This window comes from Bufo gargarizans, chromosome 4, assembly GCF_014858855.1.
Source record: "Bufo gargarizans isolate SCDJY-AF-19 chromosome 4, ASM1485885v1, whole genome shotgun sequence".
In the NCBI taxonomy this organism is placed as follows: domain Eukaryota; kingdom Metazoa; phylum Chordata; class Amphibia; order Anura; family Bufonidae; genus Bufo; species Bufo gargarizans.
The window spans coordinates 384314695-384328730 of record NC_058083.1 but is presented as its reverse complement, the minus strand read 5'-3'; the positions used below and the strand labels follow the sequence as shown (position 1 = coordinate 384328730).

The 14036-nt window shown below is 44.9% G+C and overlaps 1 protein-coding gene across 2 annotated transcripts in view; it reads right to left on the bottom strand.

Annotated features, from left to right (window-relative positions):
• The window catches only part of MTR (5-methyltetrahydrofolate-homocysteine methyltransferase), a 123558-nt gene that overhangs the window by 10513 nt on the left and 99009 nt on the right, over positions 1-14036 (bottom strand). For both annotated transcript variants that reach the window (XM_044289004.1, XM_044289005.1), the window contains 3 exons: positions 7351-7449; positions 5741-5816; positions 4000-4155 (listed from right to left, as the gene is read on the bottom strand). In XM_044289004.1, the coding sequence (XP_044144939.1) occupies positions 4000-4155; positions 5741-5816; positions 7351-7449 (331 nt within the window). The remainder of the gene's footprint in view (positions 1-3999; positions 4156-5740; positions 5817-7350; positions 7450-14036) is intronic.

The following is a 14036-nucleotide window of genomic DNA, read 5'->3' as shown; positions in this document are numbered from 1 at the left end:
GTAAAGTAGAAATATGGCTGTGTTAGAGGAACTACATTTAAGATCGAAGCAATGTGGCCGCATGGTGCACCCTAGACCCAGAGAGGTGCAACAGCAACCGCGTTAAGAATGGAACCCAGTAGGGCCGCACGGTACCACAAAGAACAAGACAGGTGCACACCACAATCAGGTAGGTGCAATGGCAACAGAAACAGGGCCGCATAGTACACCCTAGAAGCCAGACAGGTTGAACGGCTGCAGCATCGGAGACGGTTCAGGGACTCTACCCATGAAGGGAGTAAGATGGCCGTTTGGTGCACACTATGATGAGGTAGGTGCAATGGCCACGGCAATTGGAGGAGGCCTCAATATCTCGTCCTGTAAGGAAAGAAAATGCCACATGGAACACCATAAAGCCGGACAGGAGGAACGGCTACCGCATCCGGAGATGGCTCAGGTACTCCACCTGTTAAGGGATCAAGGCAGCAGGGAACAGACAGGTAACTGAACCGGACAGGGGCAATTCTAAGGCAATTGAAAGTGGCCTCTACATTCCGCCCGTAGGGAGAAATGTTGCCGTATGGAACACAACAGAGCCCGCCAGGGGTATCGGCTACAGCACCGGAGATGGCGTAGGTACTCTACCTGTGAAGGGAGCAAATTGGCTGGGAACAGACAGGCGCAATTGCAGCGGCAATTAAAGGCAGCCTGTATCTCTCGCCAGGAAGGGAGAAATAGTGTCGCATGGAACACCATAGCGCCAGCCAGGGGAATCGGCTACAGCATCAGGAGATGGTGTAGGTACTCCACCTATGACAGGAGCAAAGTGGCTGGGAACAGACAGGTGCAATTGAAACGGCAATTGAAGCGGCCTGTATATCTCACCCGGAAGGGAGAATAGTGCTGTATGGAACACCATAGAGCCAGCCAGGAGTAATGGCTTCTGTAGGTACACTACCTAAGCAAAGGGGCAAGGCGGCTGTACAATTGCCCTGAACTCACCAACCTACAGGAGGCGATAGCCGAGCTAACCGCTTGCCCAGAACAGGAACTCCCTGCAATGAGGTAGAGTGGCGAACACCAACACCAGGATGGGGACCCCACGGAAACACTCTCAAATGTGTAGAGGATAACCCCTGGTATAGGGGAACCAGGAAGGCTTGTCAGGGACAGCCTATGGCAGTGGTGCAGGAACCACCCTGTTAAGGAGAAGGCGTACGTATCAGACACCGGGTAGGTGACTCAGTATGCTAAACACGGGGACGGCTGCCTTACCTGTGCGGTTGAATACCTGTGCGGTCAGGGGAGCACCATCCGAAAATCCACTAGAGGTGATACCAACCCTATTTAGGTAGGAGAGGTTCCTCTGTGCACGTAGTCTTGACCTCCCAGAGGGCTTCTATATGGAGGAAGACCGCCTGATGCTCTGTTCCGAGGGAATCGGTGCAGAGGTGTCCCCAGAGGCAACGGATGGGGTGACAGGAAGGATTCGTCACCAGCCTCAGGCCTGTCCTGGGGGGGATCCGAGGATGCCGAGGAGGGGTGGGACCCCGTTGAGACCACCCGAGGGTGTACTGTGAGCTACCCCTCGCCGAACCCGGGTGCAGGTACCCCTAACTGAGCATGCCCCATCTGCAGGAAGGACCCTGGAGGGCAGAGGTGGCCGCAATATGGGTTGGTAGCGTGCCAGCGACACTGCTAGGGAGAGTCGGCCAAGGTTCCCATGGCATTGACACGGAGGGACCCATTCATGGGGAACCTACACAAAAAGATTGTTCAGGGAAAACAATGGGATCTGGGAAGAGGTACTGCACACCAGCAGGGACAGGCTGACCACATGGCAGCCATTGTAGACAGCGAACGCACGTGAAAACACGTGGCGACCGAGGAGCTGTTGGGAGAAGAGATGCTCAAAAAGCAGCCAGCAGAGGCTGTCTATCCTGACCCGGACGCAGTGTTCCCCCAAAGAGGTGCAGCAGCAGCTTGTTCCCTAAAAAGAGGTGGTCAGTAGGGCTGCAGGGGACATGAAGCAATCGAGGGGTTAACCACCCCCTCCAACAGAAAAAACACGTTAGCCCAGGAAAGGGAGAGGAGATAGCTCCTCCCGAGGGCCGGACGGGGCTCAGAAAAGCCCGGGAAGCAAGGGGGAGGGGCCGGGAAAATTGAGGCCTAGCAGGCCCAAAAGCCGGGGCCTCGATTTATGAGGCGGCCGGGAATGGAGCAAAGGGGGCGGGGTGAACCGCGGCCGACAGAGGGCCCACCGGACCATAAAAATAGGTGAGTAGGGTAGGGGGGGGGAAGCGACACCTGGGGATAGGCAGATCAGGGCAAACGGAGCACCTGGGAGCCGGGGACAGGCCATAGAAGATGAGGCCTAGTCCCGGCAGAAGCCGGGGACTAAAGTAGCGGGGAAGCCAGGGAGAGACTGTGTGGCCAGGGAGGAGAGAAAAGACCAACCGAGGGGGAAAAGAAGAGAGGAAAAACCATGAATATAAACCCCCCCAGGAGGGAGGGGGGGGGGGGGTTGGCTAGGAGGAAAGAAGAGGCTCCCCAGGACCCCCAGCTAAGGTGGATCCCATCCCCCTGGCCACAGAAGGGAACCTAACCCTGGGGCAGGGACACAGGGACAGGGGAGTATACTCACCATCCGATATACTCACCATCCGATGTCTTCGGGCGCAGCACGGTCACCCCTTCGGCAGACTCAACACGGGAACCGTGGGAATGCCGGCAAGCCACTGCGGATGCAGTCCGTGGGGACTGGGTGACCGGCGATGGTACCGAAGTACGCGCCCGCAGGGGGGGCAACTAAAGTGGAACACGATGGAGCCCCAGCCTGCAGCAGGTATAACGGTGGAAAAAAACCGACCTGCGGAAGAGAGAAAAAAAAAAAAGAAAAAGAATAAAAATAAACAGCAGAACCTGCAAAAAAGCAGGACAGGTCTGCCTCCTACGGACACTAGACTAAAACTGAATAGCCTCGTGCCTGTGGAGAGGGTATAGCCCACCTGGGAGGAGCCAACACTTTTTGTGTCTAGTGCCTCCTAGTGGTAGTTGGACATATACCCATGGTGCTGTGTCCCCCAATGCCATGCACGAGAAATAACAATTTTGGCAGTTTATTTAATGCCGAATATGACAAGCTGTCCGGTATATACAGTTATCTCATCTCAGGTCACAGGTCTGTGCTTTTATATCGGTACAGGCCGGGATAACAGTGACAGACTGATTGCTGACCCGACAAAGAATGACATGTCTGGGAATGAGAAAGACCATGAGCTGACACTGGCAATGATCACAACAATCATAATGCTTTATTTGTGGTTTGCTTGAAGAAAAAGAGGAGTCTCCAACTGGAGAAGTGGCCCAATGATTGGAGAACCTCTCCAGTATTGGTAGGAGACAAAGCGTCAAATTCATAAACTTCCTTCACAAAGTCAACACTCATACCAATTACTCCAACCAGAAGTTTATAAAAGTTGTAAAGAGAAGCTGAGGAATTTTAGTACAGCATCAGAAAATGGGGTCTCTGTCAGTATAAAGATATGTAGTGAAGTTACTCACAGAACTTTGGATCTTAAAAAGGGGGTTTTCCACTAACAAAAAGGTATGACCTACCCACAGATTGGGAATAAGTATCTGACTGCTGGGACTACCAGCGATCCCAAAAACAGAGGTATAGAAGTGCCCTATGAGAATGGTGCAGTGGTACATGAGTGCCCACTGTGTCATTCACTTTTATGGCTTGGCCATCTCTGGCAGTACCATAAGAATAAACGGAGCATCAGAAAGCATGCATGACCCTTGCTTCCATTTACATTGGGGACTCATTGATCCCATATTCGTGATCAGTGGGAGTCCCAAAAGTCATCCCCACCACCTATCCTGTGCATAGGTTAAAGTTGGACATACCCTTTGTTCCATTTCAAAGTGAGTGTTACGGCTCAGTAAGGTTAAGTCTTAAATATACTGTCACCTGCAGCAACAAAGATGAATATTGCTTTTAAATTATTTTCTTACCAACTGTTTTATCATTAAAGATTTTTGGAAATCCTCTGTTAGGGTATTTTCCTCGCAGTTGCCACACATCGAAAAAAGGCTTCCAGTCAATATACTGAGAAAGTTTCTCCAAGTCATAGTTCTTGAAAACCCGTGTTCCTAAAAACTTTGGTTTTACTGGGTTTAAAGTAAAAAAAAAAAGTTAATAAGCAGAAATTCATGAACACGCAACAAAAAAATCTGCCTAATTCCTACAGATTTATTTAGCACAAAGGTGATGAACTGAGTTTTGCTCAGAATGTCTCTTTAAGAACACACAATCAATTTTCTACACCGATATAATTCGTCAAAATATTATTTACCGTATTTATTGCAAATAATCATATTCCATTTTAATAGTAAAAAATTGCTTAAGACAAACCGCCATTTATACCTGCCTCGCATCAGCTGAAGGACAATGGAAAGCAATTATGTTACTAGAGCTTTAAATCAAAGGCCACATAATGCCAGGATACAAAAGATAGGGCCTTCAGACTACCGTATTTATGGGTCTACATCCGTTCCGCAAAATGTAGAACGCAAACTACCCGTATCAGTGTTTTGTGGATCCGCAATTTGCAGACCGCTAGACACTTACGGTCGTCAGAATGGACCCTTAACACGTGTGAGTCATCTTGCAATCCCCTATGGGGGAAAAAAGGTCACTTTTTTTTAATTCAACTTTATTGATGAGCGCAACTTCATGGTTTCCCTTGCATGTAAAAAAAAAAAAAAAAAAATACATCTCAGATTTTATGTGATGTTCACAACTTGCTTATCAATTTTGTTCTATGCAAAGGAAAAAATACAGTTGCGATCATCATTATACCACAGCTCACAGGCAACACTATACACTATACTGCCCTGGCAAGCACTCCAAAACAGCTGTCTACGGATGGCTATTCGGCCTCGCTATATTCCCTTGCCAAATCCCAAGGCTTGTTGGAAAGTCGGATCTTGACTCATAGGGAGCCATTTCCAAGAGGTGGCGCATGCTTCTCTTTCTTGGGAGGTATCTCTTTGCATATTTGTTTCCCATGGAGTACTTCCAGTGAGTCCCCATACAGGATTGGTCTCCTTATAGGGATTGTGCAGGCAGTATATATTGATGACCTATCCTCAGTACCCCCGCCGATCAGCTGTTTGAAGAGGAGGTGGCGCTCCATGAAAGCACTACTCCCTCTTCATTACACTGAGCATTGTATGGGAGACGACACGCAGAGTAATGAAGAGGACGTATCGCTTGCATGGAGAGCTGCCTCCTCTTCCAACAGCTGACCGGCAGGGGTGTCGGACTCCAGCCAATCAGATGTTGATAACCCTTCCTGAGGATAGGTCATCAATATATACTGCATTTAAAGAGACCAGTCCTCTAAAGAGATTCAGCACCCTGTCTGAACCTCTGTACAATGTAGATAGCACTTTTTACTTAGGAGTTCTAAATTCTCCTGCAGCCGCTCCTATGCAAAACTGTATCTAGCTGCTGTGGATTTGATACTGTACTATTGTTATATATGGTAATATAGTATCATGGCAGTCATCTGCTTGTCACTTGTAAGCAAAGATGGTGGGGACCATTGAAGTGTCTGTGCAGGGTCTGCAGGGGATTGGAGAGGCAAGTCATTTATTTATTTATTATTTTATAGCATTCACAGATTTTTTGTTTTTGAGAAACTAGATAACCCTTTTACCTTTATTCAATGTCACAATCTCACACTCTCACCTGGAACTGGATGAGAAAGCCAGTCAATATGGAGTCCTTTATCTCTTGCTTGCTGTAGAGACAGATATCTTCTCTCCTAGAACACGATAAATATACATTTTTCCTTTTAAAAAGAGCATTAATACATTAACAAAATGGATTTCATATGGTCTTAAATAAAGTGAAAAACACATTTAAATGTTCGTTTCAAATGACTGCATCACAAAGCAAACACTTATGTGCAAGTTTTTTTTTGTATTATTTTTTTTTTTATAACTGGTTAAACAATATTACAGGAGGCAAAGGATAAGAAACACGTACCTAGAAGGCACCAGTACAACAAGCACATATAGACCCCATGTGCAGAAGTTGCCCAGTTAGTTTATATATGCCAAACCTCAGTTCTAGAGGGAAAGTGCAAATCAGCAAGCTGATCTGGCACCACTGAAGGCATAGCTGAAAGTATTCCTACATATAGCAATACCTAACGTCCCCTAACTTTAAACACAAAACTCTTGGCCCTAAAAATAATAAGAGCTGGCAGATTTGGGAGATATATTTTTCTATTTGATATCAGAGCCAAAAACATTAGTGACAGAACATATTTATGGCAAATTCCTTGTTGGTGAAGCACTTCCAGTTAGTTGTGTCACAGTGCCAGAGCAGATAACATCAGCCCATGCTAGATATTTACCTCTTCTCAACTGATGCCGTACATGTACAGCAGAAGTCAGGTCTTTAAATGTGGTGCCCGCTTGCGAGCAAAGTAAACACCATAGTCGCCGAGTTTCTGCCGTTTTTCCACAGGAGACAGCCAGGGCTGATTTCTTCGATTGGCGATAATGCCGATCGCAGTCATTTAATCCCTCAGATTCCGTGGTCAATTGCGACCATGGCAGCTGATGCGGCTTTCTACAGCAACGTCTTCTTCTCATTGAGATTGGGGACGCCGTTAGTTTGTGGTGATGGCATGAAGCCTGCTAAAGGCTATCATGCCATCACATGTATATTCCTATGGCGGCCAGCAGGTGGCAGTACTCTAAAGGAATATATTGAATCTCCTATAGGCTGCATTCTTAGATAAATGCAGTCTATGGAAGAAATAATCTAATGATTGCATGTTAAGGCCCCCTAGTGGCACTTAAAAAAAAATAAAAAATATCTTAAACATTCAAATCACCCATCTTTTTCAATATTTATATATAAAAAAAAAAAATCAAAAAGTCAAATATACTCCAAAATGGTATCAATAAAAAGTACTGATCACCCAGCAAAAATGAGTACTCATACAGCACCATAGAGGTCAACTATAAAAAAGTTATTTGGGGTCAAAATATGGTGAAGAAAAAATAATAATTTTCCAAAGTTTTTTTTCCCAGTACTAAAACACAAGAAAAACAATAAAAATGTGGTATTGTTGTAATTGTACTAACCCAGAGAATAAAAGTAAGAGTATTATCGCATAGGGAACACCGTAAATACAAAAAACTCATAGTACTCATGGAATTGAGGCTATGTGAACAGAAAAAGAAAAACGCTACGGCTCTTGGAAGACAGGGAGTGAAAAAATTAAAACGCAAAGAAACTGAAAACTGCGAGGGGCTATTTGTGCTTTAGTCCAGCTGGCCTACCTTCAAAGAGTCATAGTGATCCTGGCGGATATCTTCATATTCTTCTGCTATCTCTTCTATGTAGTCTAACTTGGCATTGTCATCCAGTAGTTGTGAACACTAAATACATAAAAAAGAAACAGATGAACATTTCTCTCTTCATTGTAGATAACCAGGCAGCACTAACATTACTGGCTCAGAGGTAAAGTCTAGGGGTTTTTTCCCACTGGAACTGGTAGGTAAAGGGGTGCCCCAAAATTGAAAATTATCAATTAGTCCCAGTCAAATAGGGTAATACAGGCTGCCTTAATTATATTATAGAGCTGCTCTAGGTCTGCTAAGACTCTTGCACCTACCCAGCGATCACAAGCTTTCCAATATCTTCATTGGCTACGTGGAGCTGCAAACTCTGCCCAGTCATATGTGGACTAGTCTGCCATTATTGGGCAGACTAGTTGGGTCAAATGGTTCTCATCTGCGACACATTCTATGTTTCTATGTTTTTATCCAAAGACGTTAGGTGGTCTGTAAGCAGTTACCCGTTAAAGTGGACCTGTCACCACAAAATGAAGTGCAATCTGCTGGGAGCATGTTATAGAACAGGAGAAGCCGAACAGATTGATATATAGTTTGTCTTCGGTTTCCGACTTCATTGTTCACGTGGGAGGTGTTATCTGTAATTGATAGAGTTCTCTGTGTAAAAGAATAGTTCCACTGCCCGACTGAGAAGGCAATTATCGGGAAGGGACTGTTCTTTCCCAATAACTGCCAGCTCATCAGTGGTGGTGAAGAGCTGCATTTACATGCCACGATAACCTCCACTGTATAGGGAAGAGTGATACCTATTGCCACGCTCGTCCTTACACAAATTCATTGCTCACACAGCACAATCTGAGCAGTGCAAGCCTCCTGAAAAAGCCAATGCAAAACACACGTTGAGGTGTGTTCTTGGACCCCTTGCACCACGCTCCCTCAAACAAAGGTTTGTTATTGTGTGACCTCGGTTTTTGTTTTTGGGGTTTTCTTTTTTCCTTAGATTTCTCCTGGCCCTATAGTGAGTTAGGGGTGGTTAACCCTTTGAGTGGGTATGTTCTTTCATTCCCTCTGTAGCATTAGGTTTCCTATGTAGATTTGATATAATTATTTCCGGATATCATTTGGATTGGTACAGGCTTACCTACTTTTCGGTTACGTACATGTATTTCCATCTTTTACGGGAGCTATGTGGGTGCTTTAATATCCATACTCAGTACAGCGCTTGTTTACATTGTTCCATATCTAGATGTTTTGTCCCCATGTTACATGATTTAGGGCTACATATTTATTTATATAAAGAATATAAATATTTTTATATACAAGGTTCTGAGTCCTGCTTTCTTTTTCCCTGTTATCTGCATAGGTTGTTGTTCAATTGGAGCAGGCTGTGCAATATTGTTTTTTTTTAGGCTTATTTCTTTTGGTTTGCTCTAAGGCTACTTTCACACTAGCGTTCTTCTGTCCACTCGTGAGCTCCGTTTGAAGGAGCTCACGAGCAGAGCAGAACGCTTCCGTCCAGCCCTGATGCAGTCTGAATGGATGCGGATCCGCTCAGACTGCATCAGTCTGGCGGCGTTCAGCCTCCGCTCCGCTCGCCTCCGCACGGCCAGGCGGACCCGTCCAGACTTACAATGTAAGTCAATGGGAACGGATCCGCTTTAAGATGACACCATATGGCTCAATCTTCAAGCGGATCCGTCCCCCATTGACTTTACATTGAAAGTCTGAACGGATCCGCTCAGGCTACTTTCGCACTTAGAAATTTTTCTAAGTTATTAATGCAGACGGATCCGTACTGAACGGAGCCTCCGTCTGCATTAATATGAGCGGATCCGTTCAGAACGGATCCGATCAAGCGCAAGTGTGAAAGTAGCCTAACTCTTTAAGGACCGGGCTCATTTTCACCTTAAGCACCAGGCCATTTTTTGCAAATGTGACCAGTGTCAGTCTATAACTTTAAAACACTGACTTATCCAGGCCATTCTAAGATAGTTTTTTCGTCACATATTGTACTTCATGACACTGGTAAAATGGAGTAAAAAAAAAAAAAATATTGAAACATTTCCAAGTTTCAATTTCTCTACTTATATAATACATAGTAATACCTACAAAAATTGTTATTATTTTACGTTCCCCATATGTCTACTTCATGTTAGGATCATTTTAGGAATGACATTTTATTTTTTGGGGACGTTACAAGGCTTAGGCCTCTTTCACACTTGCGTTGTCCGGATCCGGCGTGTACTCCACTTGCCGGAATTATACGTCGGAAAAACGCAAGTGTACTGAAAGCATTTGAAGATGTGTTACTATGGCACCCAGGACGCTATTAACCACTTCAGCCCCGCTAGCTGAAACCCCCTTCATGACCAGAGCACTTTTTACACTTCGGCACTACACTCCTTTCACGGTTTATCGCTCGGTCATGCAACTTACCACCCAAATGAATTTTACCTCCTTTTCTTCTCACTAATGGAGCTTTCATTTGGTGGTATTTTATTGCTGCTGACATTTTAACTTTTTTTGTTATTAATCAAAATGTAACGATTTTTTTTGCAAAAAAATTACATTTTTCACTTTCAGCTGTAAAATTTTGCAAAAAAAACGACATCCATATATAAATTTTTCGCCAAATTTATTGTTCTACATGTCTTTGATAAAAAAAAAATGTTTGGGCAAAAAAAAATGGTTTGGGTAAAAGTTATAGCATTTACAAACTATGGTACAAAAATGTGAATTTCCGCTTTTTGAAACAGCTCTGATTTTCTGAGCACCTGTCATGATTCCTGAGGTTCTACAATGCCCAAACAGTAGAAAAACCCCACAAATGACCCCATTTCGGAAAGTAGACACCCTAAGGTATTCGCTGATGGGCATAGTGAGTTCATAGAACTTTTTATTTTTTGTCACAAGTTAGCGGAAAATGATGATGATTTTTTCTTTTTTTTCTTACAAAGTCTCATATTCCACTAACTTGCGACAAAAAATAAAAAATTCTAGGAACTCGCCATGCCCCTCACAGAATACCTTGGGGTGTCTTCTTTCCAAAATGGGGTCACTTGTGGGGTAGTTATACTGCCCTGGCAATTTAATGGCCCTAATGTGTGAGAAGAACTTTGCAATCAAAATGTGTAAAAAATGACCGGTGAAATCCAAAAGGTGCACTTTGGAATATGTGCCCCTTTGCCCACCTTGCATCAAAAAAGTGTCACACATCTGGTAACGCCGTACTCAGGAGAAGTTGGGGAATGTGTTTTGGGGTGTCATTTTACATATACCCATGCTGGGTGAGAGAAATATCTTGGCAAAAGACAACTTTTCCCATTTTTTTATACAAAGTTGGCATTTGACCAAGATATTTTTCTCACCCAGCATGGGTATATGTAAAATGACACCCCAAAACACATTCCCCAACTTCTCCTGAGTACGGCGATACCAGATGTGTGACACTTTATTGCAGCCTAGGTGGGCAAAGGGGCACATATTCCAAAGTGCACCTTTCGGGTTTCGCCGGTCATTTTTTACACATTTTGATTGCAAGGTACTTCTCACACATTTGGGCCCCTAAATTGCCAGGGCAGTATAACTACGCCACAAGTGACCCCATTTTGGAAAGAAGACACCCCAAGGTATTCCGTGAGGGGCACTGCGAGTTCCTAGAATTTTTTTTTTTGTCACAAGTTAGCGGAAAATGATGATTTTTTTTTTTCTCTTTTTTCCTTACAAAGTCTCATATTCCACTAACTTGCGACAAAAAATAAAAAATTCTAGGAACTCGCCATGCCCCTCACGGAATACCTTGGGGTGTCTTCTTTCCAAAATGGGGTCACTTGTGGCGTAGTTATACTGCCCTGGCAATTTAGGGGCCCATATGTGTGAGAAGTACTTTGCAATCAAAAGTGTAAAAAATGGCCTGCGAAATCCGAAAGGTGCACTTTGGAATATGTACCCCTTTGCCCACCTTGGCATCAAAAAAGTGTGACACATCTGGTATCGCCGTACTCAGGAGAAGTTGGGGAATGTGTTTTGGGGTGTCATTTTAGATATACCCATGCTGGGTGAGAGAAATATCTTGGCAAAAGACAACTTTTCCCATTTTTTTATACAAAGTTGGCATTTGACCAAGATATTTATCTCACCCAGCATGGGTATATGTAAAATGACACCCCAAAACACATTCCCCAGCTTCTCCTGAGTACGGCGATACCAGATGTGTCACACTTTTTTGCAGCCTAGATGCGCAAAGGTGCCCAAATTCCTTTTAGGAGGGCATTTTAGGATCCCAGACTTCTTCTCACGCTTTAGGGCCCCTAAAAAGCCAGGGCAGTATAAATACCCCACATGTGACCCCACTTTGGAAAGAAGACACCCCAAGGTATCCAATGAGGGGCCTGGCAAGTTCATATAAATATTTTTTTTTTTCGCATAAGTTAGCGGAAATTGATATTTTATTTTTTTTTTCTCACAAAGTCTCACTTTCCGCTAACTTAGGACAAAAATGTCAATCTTTCATGGACTCAATATGCCCCTCAGCAAATACCTTGGGGTGTCTTCTTTCCAAAATGGGGTCAGTTGTGGGGTGTTTGTACTGCCCTGGCATTTGAGGGTCTCCACAATCATTACATGTATGGCCAGCATTAGGAGTTTCTGCTATTCTCCTTATATTGAGCATACAGGTAATGAGATTTTTTTTTCCGTTCAGCCTCTGGGCTGAAAGAAAAAAAATGAACGGCACAGATTTCTTCATTCGCATCGATCAATGTGGATGAAAAAATCTCTGCCCAAAAAAAAAAAATGGAGGGGAAAGGCGTCTGCCAGGACATAGGAGCTCCGCCCTACATCCATACCCACTTAGCTCGTATGCCCTGGCAAACCAGATTTCTCCATTCGCATCAATCGATGTGGATGAATAAATCATTGCCGGGATTTTTTATTTTTTTTATATATATATATATATATATACACAAAGTGTTTGCCAAAGCATAGGAACGCCGCCTCCTCCTCAGCGCGTATGCCTTGGCAAACGTATCTGTCACTGCAGAGGAGAAAATCCCGTCTTGCAGCGCCGCATACACCGATTGCGTGTAATCTGACAGCAGCGCAATGCTTCTGTCAGAATGCACATCGGTGCTGCAGCTAGTAGATCGGTTGGTCCACCTGGAAGGTAAAAAAAAAAAAAAAAAAGAAAAAACCAGGCCACAACGCAATAATTTTATTAACTTTGGAACAGAACATGTAAACTTTAACCTTTTGAACTAAACATTAACGTGTTTGCTTACTGGTGTTTTTTTTTTTTTTTTTTTACCTTTATAGAACAAACCTCTCCTTCCCCATGGGTCAATGTGCAAAGCGCAAATCGCCAAAAGATGTGGCGAAGTGCGTTATGCACTTTGTCCCATGTGAAAGGAGACGTTTGCAGCAGCTGTGAGTGAATGGGCCCTAATAGCCCTGTGTGCCTGTCCTGGTGAGATGATCCCTATGCTAATAGTGTACCTGTGAGTGGTACTTCCAGAAACACTCTCCAAAGCATAGGGCAGGGTGGTCATGACAGTCAGGACAGAAATAGCGGGTGTCACGCCTTATTCCACTCCTGCTACAGACACGACATTTTTTTCGGGGTGGCGGTCGGTTTGAGGTACCAGGAACGACACTGGGGAAATGTTGCTCGTGTAGACGGCTAACTACACTGGTGGATGGGGCCACGGAACCTCCTGGGTACAGGAGGTTCACGATGATCTCTTCCTGAAATTTGAGGAAGGATCCAGTTCTCCCAGCCTTACTGTAGAGAACAAAACTATTGTACAGAGCCAATTGAATTAAATATACAGACACCTTCTTATACCAGCGTCTGGTTCTGCGGGACACTAAATACGGAGCCAACATCTGGTCATTGAAGTCCACCCCTCCCATGTGAAGGTTATAGTCGTGGACTGAGAGGGGCTTTTCAATGACACGGGTTGCTCGCTCAATTTGGATTGTCGTGTCTGCGTGAATGGAGGAGAGCATGTAAACGTCACGCTTGTCTCTCCATTTCACCGCGAGCAGTTCTTCGTTACACAGTGCGGCCCTCTGCCCCCTTGCAAGACGGGTGGTAACGAGCCGTTGGGGGAAGCCCGCGCGACTAGTTCGCGCGGTACCACAGGCGCCAATCCGTTCTAGAAACAAATGCCTAAAGAGGGCCACACTTGTGTAAAAATTGTCCACATAAAGATGGTACCCCTTGCCGAATAAGGGTGACACCAAGTCCCAAACTGTCTTCCCACTGCTCCCCAGGTAGTCAGGGCAACCGACCGGCTCCAGGGTCTGATCTTTTCCCTCATAGATCCGAAATTTGTGGGTATAGCCTGTGGCCCTTTCACAGAGCTTATACAATTTGACCCCATACCGGGCGCGCTTGCTTGGGATGTATTGTTTGAAGCCAAGGCGCCCGGTAAAATGTATCAGGGACTCGTCTATGCAGATGTTTTGCTCAGGGGTATACAAATCTGCAAATTTCAGGTTGAAATGGTCTATGAGGGGCCGAATTTTGTGGAGCCGGTCAAAAGCAGGGTGGCCTCTGGGACGGGAGGTGCTGTTATCACTAAAGTGCAGGAAACGCAGGATGGTCTCAAATCGTGTACTGGACATAGCAGCAGAGAACATGGGCATGTGATGAATTGGGTTCGTGGACC